The following is a 12,413-nucleotide window of genomic DNA, read 5'->3' on the forward strand; positions in this document are numbered from 1 at the left end:
CTGATCTGATACAGATCGAACGTAGCTTTGCAATGGTTGTGAGGACCTTTGAAAAAGAAAAGGAGAGCTGCACACTCTAGCGCAGACTCAGTCATTTAATAACCTAATATCCAACCTTTCTGACCGACAAGCTGTCTTCATCAGCGTATACTGTTAGGAGCACCTTAACACAGATGGATCTATTAATCTCTGACCGTACCTCATTGAAAAGGTGCCACTCTGCCTAGTGACTGTAAACTAAACAAAAATACTAACGTTAGTACATTTGTTGTATATTTGCTGTTCTGTAAACCCAGTTGGTCACTACCACACCAGTCACAACTGTCAACAGATCATGACATAAATGCAAAGCATCATTTGTTCTCGCAGAGTAGATTGTAGATCCTACTACCACCTGGATAAACTGGCACCGCAGGTGTGTGATTACATCGGGATATTCATGATTGACCAGTTAGTGGTTGTAGCTATCAGACTCAGAGAGCGCTCGATGCTGCAAATTGGGCAGCAAACCGTTACACTGCACGTACTTCTGAGTTTGGTGTCATCAAAGATGGCGATTTGCTGAGTGTTCATGGACACATCTCATGGTCATGGATAAATATGATCTTGCTTGAACTTGTGGTTAAATGTAATTTCTGTTTTACTTATGAATATTTTAAAACAGCTGTAATTTAAGCGCAAGGGCGAAACAGCGTTAGCTACCGCAACAATGCAAATCACGTTAAAGACACTGCAACAGCAGACCATTCAAATCGACATAGACCCAGATCAAACGGTAAGTGCCCATTTGTTCATAATAATGCCAGCTGTGTGCGTTTTATCTAACCCGTTTGGCAAACTATCATTTTTGTTATTTGCACGAAACACCAAATGAATTTGTCCCAGATTATAAATTCGAATAATACAATATACGCTAACGCTAGCTAGCTAGATGTTATTGACACCCCTAGCATTAGCTAACTAGCTAGCTCTGAGCTAGTTAGCTTGCAATGCTAATGTGTGTCAATTTGCTAATCCAATGTTGAGTTTCATTATTAGCTAGCTAGGTAAGGTTACGTTAGGTTATCCCTCACCACGTCAATGTCAGCTTTAGCTAACTATCTAGCGTCAGCTAGACAGCCATATTACTAGCTAGCTACGTTATCTATTTTAGTTATTGATGATGCATGTCCATTTGGACGATAAATTAGCAATATTCTAGCAGACTAGCCGTAAAGAGTGAAAATAACTATCTAGCTAGCTACATAATGTAAGGTAAACCGCAATGTAAAACGTTGTGCAATTTTTAAGCAACTTTTGGGTTGCACTGTGTTTAACAATTAAAGCAAGGCTGAAAAGCTTCTTTTTGGTTTCTACAGGTGAAGGCACTGAAGGAGAAGATAGAAGCAGAGAGGGGAAAAGATAACTTCCCAGTGTCTGGACAAAAGCTCATATATGCTGGCAAAATCCTGCAAGATGACACGCCTATTAAAGACTACAAAATTGACGAGAAGAATTTTGTTGTAGTTATGGTATCGAAGGTACATTTCCCTAATCCATTTTACTTGGACTCTTAATGAGCTGCACCCACCTGGGGAGGACGGTTACATGATTGTCTGCATAGATAACAGTAATAGCCTGTTTATATCTCCTCTGGAACTAGGCAAAGTCTGCCACAGCTGCATCAACACCTTCCTCAGAGGGACCCAAGGCCCCTGTCCAAGACTCTGGGTCGTCTGCGGGCCCGGCCCCTGCAGCCATCCCTATCCCCCCAGAGGAGCCCACACCTACAGTCGCAGAGCCCCCAGCTCCAGCCAGGTAGGCAGACAGAAGACCGCCGTAGAACTGATATTAACCTATCTAGAAGTACCTAGGTGTCTGGCTAGACTGTAAACTCTCCTTCCAGACTCATATCAAACATCTCCAATCTAAAATCAAATCTAGAGTCGGCTTTCTATTCCGCAACAAAGCCTCCTTCACTCACGCTGCCAAACTTACCCTAGTAAAACTGACTATTCTACCGATCCTCGACTTCGGCGATGTCATCTACAAAATAGCTTCCAATACTCTACTCAGCAAACTGGATGCAGTTTATCACAGTGCCATTCGTTTTGTTACCAAAGCACCTTATACCACCCACCACTGTAACCTGTATGCTCTAGTCGGCTGGCCCTCGCTACATATTCGTCGCCAGACCCACTGGCTCCAGGTCATCTACAAGTCCATGCTAGGTAAAGTTCCGCCTTATCTCAGTTCACTGGTCACGATGGCAACACCCACCCGTAGCACGCGCTCCAGCAGGTGTATCTCACTGATCATCCCTAAAGCCAACACCTCATTTGGCCGCCTTTCGTTCCAGTTCTCTGCTGCCTGTGACTGGAACGAATTGCAAAAACGCTGAAGTTGGAGACTTTTATCTCCCTCACCAACTTCAAACATCTGCTATCTGAGCAGCTAACCGATCGCTGCAGCTGTACATAGTCTATCGGTAAATAGCCCACCCAATTTTACCTACCTCATTCCCATACTGTTTATATTTATTTACTTTTCTGCTCTTTTGCACACCAGTATCTCTACCTGTACATGACCATCTGATCATTTATCACTCCAGTGTTAATCTGCAAAATTGTAATTATTCGCCTACCTCCTCATGCCTTTTGCACACAATGTATATAGACTCTCTTTTTTTTCTCTACTGTGTTATTGACTTGTTAATTGTTTACTCCATGTGTAACTCTGTGTTGTCTGTTCACACTGCTATGCTTTATCTTGGCCAGGTCGCAGTTGTAAATGAGAACTTGTTCTCAACTAGCCTACCTGGTTAAATAAAGGTAAAATAAAATTTACAAAAAATATTTAAAAAATGGTAGACAGTCTGCCAAATTGGAGAGAGTAAAAAAGTAAGCTTGAGGCCTGCTCAGGAGGGTAGAGTGTTACATAACTCTTAACATAGACACATTTTGTGTCGGACAAATATGAACTAAACATCATTGAACATTTCTTAGTTTTTTCATCTTCCTGAATACACCCCCTGTAGTCCCTGTAGCTCAGTTGGTAGAGCATGGTGTTTGCAACTCAAGGATAGTGGGTTCATTTCCCGGGACTACCCATACGTAACATGTATGCACGCATGACTAAGTTGCTTTGGACAAAAGCATTTGCTAAATGGCATATTATTTCCGGCCACAATTTTTAAAATTTTAATTTAACCAGGTAGGCTATTTGATAACAAGGTCTCATTTGCAACTGCGACCTGACCAAGATAAAGCAAAGCAGTTAGACACATACAACAACAGGGAGGTAAGGCAATACATAGGCCATGGTGGCAAAGTAATTACAATATGGCAATTAAACACTGGAATGGTAGAATGTGCAGAAGATGAATGTGCAAGTAGAGATACTGGGGTGCAAAGGAGCAAGATAAATAAATACAGTATGGGGATGAGGTAGTTGGATGGGCTATTTACAGATGGGCTATGTACAGATGCAGTGATCTGCGAGCTGCTATGACAGCTGGTGCTTAAAGCTTGTGAGGGAGATAAGTCTCCAGCTTTAGAGAATTTTGCAGTTCGTTCCAGTCAATGGCAGCAGAATATACCACTGAATGTTTTTGAATGGGTTGACTGGATTTTTGACGCTGTCGTTCTGTTTGCAGCTCCGACCCCAATATGGAGGTTCAGGGGGGAGATGCCTCCTCTGCCTTGGGTGAGTGATGGACTTCGACCTGGCTATCTGCTGTGTTGCTAGATTGATGATAGCATGGGGATTTGTAAGATGCCTTCTAGCAGCTATGTGTTCATGGGTGTAAATATTGTCCATTGTAACTCGGGTAGATGGTTAACAACTTGTTTATTTTGGTCAGTGACAGGAGCGGAGTATGAGACCATGCTGACAGAGATAATGTCTATGGGTTATGAGAGGGAGAGAGTGGTAGCTGCTCTCCGGGCCAGCTTCAACAACCCCCATCGGGCTGTGGAGTACCTCCTCACTGTGAGAACCGTCAACACACCACACAACTACCTAGCATACACAATACTGTGCAACCAGGCACCATACACCATGACTCTGCAAAATGACACTGAACAATAGCCCCAAAAAAGACCATGAATGCGAAATTACACTATACAGCGTGGCACCATATTTGATGAAACTTTAACATGGCAGCATGTACAATGACTCAGCAAAATTACACCAGCACTGTGTGACATCAGCTTTCAGAATACAGTTTAACACTGGTGTACTACATTTTTACCAAAAACACTATTACAGCACAGTGACGCTATAAAATAGTTTTATATGTATCCTCAGTTTAGAACCAGCCTGTCCGTTAGTACTGTGTGTGTGAGAGTATGTGCTGCTGTGTGTTTCCAGGGCATTCCTAGCAGTCCGGTCCAAGAGACTAATCCCCCAGCACAGCTTCCTGCATCTGCCCGCACAGGCACAGAGACCCCTACTGTAGCTGAGGGTGAGTCCATCTGCCTATATCTCTGCTATAGTATTACATCTACTGTATAGTGCATTCTGGAAATGTTTTCAGACCACTTTACTTTTTCCACAGCAAAGCAAAAACAGGATTTTAATAAATACAATAAAAAGATCACATTTACATAAATATTCAGACCCTTTACTCAGAACTTTGTTGAAGCACCTTTGGCAGAGATTACAGCCTCAAGTCGTCTTGGGTATGATGCTAGGGTCGTTATCTTGTTGGAAGGTGAACCTTCACCCCAGTCCTGAGGTCCTAACCTGCTCCAGAGCGCTCTTCATCAAGGATCTCTCTACTTTGCTCTGTTCATCTTTCTCTTGATCCTTACTAGTCTCCCAGTCCCTGCCGCTGAAAAACATCCCCACAGCATGATGCTGCCACCACCATGCTTCACCGTAGGGATGGTACCAGGTTTCCTCCAGACGTGACGCTTGGCATTCAGGCCAAAGAGTTCAATCTTCAAATCAAAGTTTATTTGTCACGTGTGCTGAATACAACAGGTGTAGACCTTACAGTGAAATGCTTACTTACAGGCTCTAACCAATAGTGCAAAAAAGGTATTAGGTGAACAATAGGTAGGTAAAGAAATAAAACAACAGTAAAAAGACAGGCTATATACAGTAGCGAGGCCATAAAAGTAGCGAGGCTACAAAGACACCGTTTAGTCAGGCTAATTGAGGTAGTATGTACATGTAGATATGGTTAAAGTGACATATGATATATATCATATGCATATATGATGAACAGTGAGTAGCAGTAGCGTAAAAGAGGGGGTGGCGGGCCACAATGCAGATAGCCCGGTTAGCCAATGTGCGGGAGCACTGGTTGGTCGGCAGTATGTACATGAATGTATAGATAAAGTGACTATGCATATATGATAAAAAGAGTACAAATAGTCCGGGTAGCCATTTTATTACCTGTTCAGGAGTCTTATGGCTTGGGGATAGAAAATGTTCAGAAGCCTTTTTGTCCTTGGCACTCCAGTACCAGTACCAGTTTTTAGACTTGGCACTCCAGTACCGCTTGCCATGCAGTAGTAGAGAGAACAGTAGAGAGAACAGTCTATGCCTGGGGTGGCTGGGTTCTTTGACAATTCTTAGGGCCTTTCTCTGACACCGCCTGGTGTAGAGGTCCTGGATGGCAGGAAGCTTAGCCCCAGTGATGTACTGGGCCGTACGCACTACCCTCTGTTGTGCCTTGCGGTCAGAGGCCGAGCAATTGCCGTACCAGGCAGTGATGCAACCAGTTGTGTCGAGGCACAGATCTGGGAAAGAGTACTTCAAATTGCTCTCGATGTTGCAGCTGTAGAATCTTTTGAGGATCTCAGGACCCATGCCAAATATTTTGAGTTTCCTGAGGAGGGATAGGCTTGGTCGTGCCCTCTTCACGACTGTCTTGGTGTGTTTGGATCATTCCAGTTTGTTGTTGATGTGGACACCAAGGAACTTGAAGCTCTCAACCTGCTCCGTCGACGAGAATGGGGGCGTGCTCGGTCCTCCTTTTCCTGTAGTTCACAATAATCTCCTTAATCTTGGTTTCATCAGACCAGAGAATCTTGTTTCTCATGGTCTGAGAGTCCTTTAGGTGCCTTTTGGCAAACTCCAAGTGGGCTGTCGTGTGCCTTTTACTGAGGTGTGGCTTCCATCTGGACACTCTCCCATAAATGCCTGATTGGTGGAGTGCTGCAGAGATGGTTGTCCTTCTGGAAGATTCTCCCATCTCCACAGAGGAACTCTGGAGCTCTGTCAGTGGCCATCGGTTTCTTAGTCACCTCCCTGACCAAGGCCCTTCTCCCCCGATTACTCAGTTTGGCCAGGCGGCTAGCTCTAGGAAGAGTCTTGGTGGTTCAAAACTTCATCCATTTAAGAATGATGGAGGACACTGTGTTCTTGGGGACCTTCAATGCTGCAGAACTTGTTTGGTACTCTTTCCCAGATCTGTGCCTCGACACAATGCTGTCTCGGAGCTCTACGGATAATTCCTTCGACGTCATGGCTTGGTTTTTGCTCTGACATGCACTGTCAACTGTGGGACCTTATATAGACAGGTGTGTGCCTTTCCAATCAAGTTGTAGAAACATCAAGGATGATCCATGGAAACAGGATGCACCTGAGCTCAATTTCAAGTCTCATAGCAAAGGGTCTGAAAAATTATTTACAAAAAAAAATCTAAAACCTGTTTTCACTTTGTCATTATGAGGTATTCTGTGGAGATAGATGAGGAAAACATTTATTTAATCCATTTTAGAATACGGCTGTAACATAACGTGGAAAAAGTCAAGTGGTCTGAATACTTTCCAAATGCACTGCATATCAGATAGATGGGAATGGTTTATGTGCATTTTCCCTAGTAGGTGTTGTATCTATATCAACATGTTCTCTTCCGGAAATATTGTGTGTGTTGCAGGAGAAAACCCTCTGGAGTTCCTGCGTTCCCAGCCTCAGTTCCAGAGCATGAGGCAGGTGATCCAGCAGAACCCCTCACTGCTGCCAGCTCTGCTCCAACAGCTGGGTCGGGAGAACCCACAGCTCCTACAGGTAACACACATATACCATGCACTACACACTGATGGCACCACCACTCATACTAGCTTGCATCACACACTCCCTATAGTGACACCTCCCAGGTTTTGTGATTTCACAATGTATGTTCTGCTTGTTGCTGATTGCTGTCTACCCATCTTTCCCTATTGATACAACTCAACAACAGCAAATCAGCCAGTACCAGGAGCTGTTCATCCAGATGCTGAATGAGCCGGTGGGGGAGGTTGGAGACGTGCCTGAGGTGGGGGACCTGGGTGCTGCAGTGGAGGAGGGAGCTCCAGTCAACTACATTCAGGTCACGCCTCAGGAGAAGGAAGCCATCGAGAGGGTGAGGGGAGCTAAAGACCTCTCAATGCACTGTTTAGGGCATAAGATGGCTTCAACTGACAAGGAGACTAGCAAGAAATGCATACATTGTGACCTTTCTGGTGAGAAATAGTCATGTTATGTTATTTTCTTCTCCTGTCTCAGTTAAAAGCGTTGGGTTTCCCAGAGGCGCTGGTGATCCAGGCCTACTTTGCCTGTGAAAAGAACGAGAACCTAGCTGCCAACTTCCTCCTGAACCAGGGCTTTGAGGATGAATGAGAGGCGCTGGCCTGCCCTCCTCTCCAGGCCAGCACAAGGACTTCACCCCACTGTAGAGCAACGATCTTCAGGTCATTTCAGAGGGGGGGAGGGTCTTACGAGCTACACAAAGTATATGTTGATCTAAGGGTGAAAGAGGAATAATGAAATCCACTTGGAATTCCAATGGAATGTGTGGGATTTGTTTAGGGCAGATATATATTGAGATTTTAGAAGAGCTTTGGGAACGGGAGGGAGGGGGCTGAAAGGTTTGTGGCGTGTGTGTGTGTACACATGTCTGTGTGTACAGGTGGATGCCATTCAATTAAGGTGCAAAGTCATTGATATGCATATCTAAGCTTGTTAATGCTGTAGCTGGTTGTAATGGAAGCACATTCTCCTTGATGCACTTCTACAATGTTGGTATATTGAGGCAAGAGGGGAAAGGGAAACTAAACTGACGGTCATGAAGAGTCTGCTTGTGGTCTGTTCACTTGATTGCACCAGTCCCTCACATTTCCTTTGCCATTCAAAAACCAACCACATAGCATCCTATGATATTGTCATACAGGCAAGTACATTTTGCCAGCGGCCAGGCTAAATTATTTATGAGGTCCCCTCACTTCACCTCAAAGCTAGCTCTTTTAGTTTTCACTCAGATAGCCATGATCTCTCTAGGTGTGGAAATGCTCAACATCCTGAGTAAATTGAGCGGTATAGAACAACCAAAATGACAAATGGATGTGTGTATGCTCACAGAACCGTACAGGTACATTACTGTGTGGATATGTGTCTGAAAATGAGGTTTTGTTGAAGGGTTCACAGTCCTCTCTAGTGTTACGTCTCTGATGAGCTGACCAACGCTGACCTTACCTTTACATATAATCCTCTGAAGGGGGGAAGAGAGAGCTGGCAGAGAGAGCTGGCAGAGAGAGCTGGAAGAGAGAGCTGGCAGGGACCAGTCCTGGGATGCTGGAGTTACTCACTTACCTCTTTCCCAAGGCTGAGGAGTAGACACACCACCTTTCTCATAGGATCTGATTAATAGTACACACGAAGGGCAGCTCAAATACAACGGGACCAGCTGGTCTTGAGACACTAAGGGCTGGATTCAACCCGTATCGTGTAAAAATGTACGGGTAATTTCCTGTTGAGCCGACATGCAGTCTCGGCGACCGTGGGAACATTGCCTTTAAATTGTCAATAGCGCTATAAAGCAGATATTCAGCACTACGGATTGAATAGAGCCCAAAATGTCCAGTAGGAACAAGGGTCCACATGAAGTCTTTATTAAACCAGGACCCAGTCATAGCCAATAATTGTCATCATCCACAGCCTGAATGAGCCTATTCAACAATCTTTAGTGATGAGGTGAATCTGAAGTTTAAACCGGCTATCGCCTAGCTTTAACCACCTGTTTCCAACTCCGATAGTAAAACATGCCTTATTACAAGGATTCTCAGTGTTTTGAGATGTTGCTATTGTGGCTTTTCTGAGGGAACAGAGGGTACCAAGAAATGTGTGGTTTTATGAATATTCACTTATCAAGGTATGTTTTCTCTTGAACTTAACATGGCAGGAGTTTAATGGGTCTATGAAGTTTGGATTGAACAGATGCATTCAAATGTATTGGCTCCCTTGCACAGAATTTCCTGTTCTCTTTTCGAAACTATTTTTTTATCCTGCAGGCACCTTCAACTTGCCACAAGTAAGATCAATTACACTCAAACCAAATTCATTGTGCATTTAGTTCATGTCATTTTTGACTTAAGTGAAACATTTCCGTTTTGATGTATTTATTGGACCTTTGAAACAAACACATGTGAACAAAGTTTTCAATCTCAATTTATTTTAAAGGAATAGTGATCATGATAATATGTTTGACTGCATCTGTTTTTGTGAACATGGCTTTCACTGGCACTGGCATTTTACAGCATCAACATGATCCGCTTCATTAAACATCAATATGTCATGGCTTCGTATGTTTTATTTCATGCCAAACACTTCTGTATGCACCACATTCTTGGTCTGGACAATTGAAATGAAACTCAACTTGATCTTATGGAATACAAAGTATTACAGGAAATGTAATTTATACACACTCCGGTTCAAGTCCAGGCATTTCAGTATCATGTGGGAATGAGTAGTGCTACTCCTGTGGATTTGACCCTCCATTATCAGTATCGGTAAGTAGATTTTCTGATAAACAGTGAAACTAATTTTGGCCTCTTACCCCACTCTATAACATGATGCAACTCTAGGGTTCTCATCCCCAGCACAGGCAAACCACCTACCCAATCAAGTAGCAATCTGAAAATAAGCAGACAGAAACAGGTGAGTTACAGTCAAAAACATCCTTTTATTCAAGTGTTGCTCTTTTCAAACTGTTTTTATTATTATGGAAAAGAAACTGTAATTAACACATGCATTTCACCATGGGCTCTGGGAGGTGTATTCCTGAGGGAGGGAAGCTGCACTGAGGGGGGTGCGGGGCAAGGCCAGCTGGGGGTTCACTCTACACAACACTAAACATGGCCCTACGCACTTTCAAAAACAAACCCGAAGGAAAATAAAATGACGGGTGGCCAGGGAGAGACAGAGCTCTCTGGTGCTGCAGTGCAAGATAGCTAGGGACCAAAGTTCTGCCCAAGCAAAGCACACACTGAAACCAGTCACTGTGGCTTCTCGACTGGGGCGCTTTAATTGTCAAGGCTAATACTGCTGCTGGCTTCAATCACTTACAATAAAAACATGCATATTCTTGTAGGAAACAAGTAGGCCCTCTATCAAGGCTGCTCTTGATTTTGCTGGTGGAATTTCAAGGTGCTTTAACTGTCTACTACATATGACTTTAGTCTGTAATTGTTCTCACTGTTCATTTGGGGTTCTAGTAAATGGGTGTAATGGTTTTCTTGATTGTGGATCTGAGCCTGCCAGTCTACGTGGGATGGAACCATTCAGTTATAAGAACGCTTAGCCATTTCAGGTCCTTTTTCACTTGTTTTAATAGCTGGTCTCATACAACCTCTAGAAAGGTGCATCATTAAACGGTCTCAATGTAGCATTGCTGCATAAGATACAAAATTCAATTCTGTAAAAAAAAAAAAGGTTAACAAGAATTAACCAAACCTGCCTATTCTACCCCAGTTGCCATGCAGCCCCCTTGCCCATTCAGAGGGATATTCCGATGTGTATTTTATCTCCACGTTGTGATATGTCATCAAATACATCCCACTGAAAAACTAGGCTCCCTCACAGACCCTCTCCTCGCCACACCCCAAGAGCCCACCGGTGTAACTTGTTCACTTACATTAACTATTCAATGGAGAAGCTGAAGAGATCGGTATGGTATACAATGTGAAGCGTACAAACAAGAAAAACATGAGCTAACTGCATTCTGCTCAGACAAAGTTTAGCTTTTTTTTACCCCTCAATTCAGAGAAAAAGGGTTTGGGGAGGGATAAGGAGAGGGTAACGCAGCTACAGACTACTCCAGTGTCCAAGAGAGACAGAAGACAAGATACAGGAAGAGAAGCAAGACAGATTTTTTTTATTTTTCTTAATTATTCAACAATAAAAATAACTAAATCACACCAATTTCCTTTAGTACTATATATACTGCTTTGAAAAGCTTGAAGAAGGAGAGGATATAGAAGAAATATGGAGGGGACTTTTTGAGATGGGCACTCAGGATTACAAGATGGAGTCTGTGAACAAAAGGCACTTTTTAGGGACAACCTTTAAGATGCTCTGATTCTAACACTAGAACACCAAACAAATATTTAGAATAATTTACACTGCGGATTGGGAGTGGAAGGGGGAAGGGTTCACTTCTTTGATTTAATCCTGCTCTCATCCTTGCTGTGCTCAAAATATACCTTATACTCCCTCGCCTTGTTTGGGTTTGAGATAGGAATCAACTAAATCTACTTCGCGTTACACCTCCCATCTCTCCAAATGCTAATAATCACTTTGTGGTTGAGCTAACACTTAGAAAAATGGATTCCATTTCTGATGCATCTCCCAAAATGGGGAAGATCTTGTCTGTGTCCCAAACTTGATTACTTCGGTTGGCCAGTTTTAAACATGTCCACAGTTTAGAAAATTGGATGCAAGTTGCAATTCATCTGTTAAATAGGTAATGTTTTAGTCAGTTCTCTGGTGATACTGACATGGCCCAGATGTCCATTACGTCAGGCCTTTTCCACTAGTTCATCATCCCATTGTCAGGATAACCATCTAATCAATCTAAAAAAAAAACGGTTCTCTTCCTGCTCTGGGATAAAGGTTGAAGAAAAATGCCTTTATCACAACTTTTTCATATAATGAACCCCTCCCCCCTTGGTGAATACAAAAAGAGAAATAGAATGCATGTTTCCTAAAATGTGCTTTATGATAACACTTAATTTTGTTCATTACTATTTATGTATAAGAGTTTGAATGTACTTTCATAAAAAGCACCTGTTTCATTTAGTGATATATATTTTTGTTTTGCTAAATTGTTCCTTCAGCCCTCCCAGATTTAGAAAACAAATCATCACAAATACATTTTTTTAAATGAATAAGGAAAAAAATAAAAATTCATTTTCAATTTACAAAGACTGGGATTTTTTTTGTCTGCCCTCGTGTTTAGAGTCCCGGAGCTAGTGGACTTAAAACAAAAAAATAGAGGGTTTAGCGCCTCTTTTCTCGTGACACCCTCAAACAATCTCTAACAGACAAACACAATTTATCTACCCAAGGCATTGCACATGGCTCAATCAACACACATACATTTTATTCAACAACAATTACTCCCCCAAAAAAAATGATAACCAAAATCGAATCCGTTATTTCCCTTG

The 12,413-nt window shown here is 42.8% G+C and overlaps 1 protein-coding gene across 1 annotated transcript; it reads left to right on the forward strand.

The window, feature by feature from the left end:
* Nucleotides 1-692: 692 nt before the first annotated feature.
* On the forward strand, nt 693-9,547 carry LOC112258729 (UV excision repair protein RAD23 homolog A; the record flags this gene model as incomplete). The annotated part of the gene is given in 9 exon segments (XM_042314596.1): nt 693-775; nt 1,359-1,520; nt 1,643-1,797; nt 3,635-3,684; nt 3,842-3,969; nt 4,351-4,444; nt 6,872-7,002; nt 7,175-7,336; nt 7,480-9,547. Coding segments are annotated over 9 exon segments (1,062 nt in total). The 3' UTR covers nt 7,594-9,547.
* Between the last annotated feature and the right edge of the window lie 2,866 nt (nt 9,548-12,413).

This window comes from Oncorhynchus tshawytscha, unplaced genomic scaffold, assembly GCF_018296145.1.
Source record: "Oncorhynchus tshawytscha isolate Ot180627B unplaced genomic scaffold, Otsh_v2.0 Un_contig_6415_pilon_pilon, whole genome shotgun sequence".
NCBI lineage: Eukaryota > Metazoa > Chordata > Actinopteri > Salmoniformes > Salmonidae > Oncorhynchus > Oncorhynchus tshawytscha.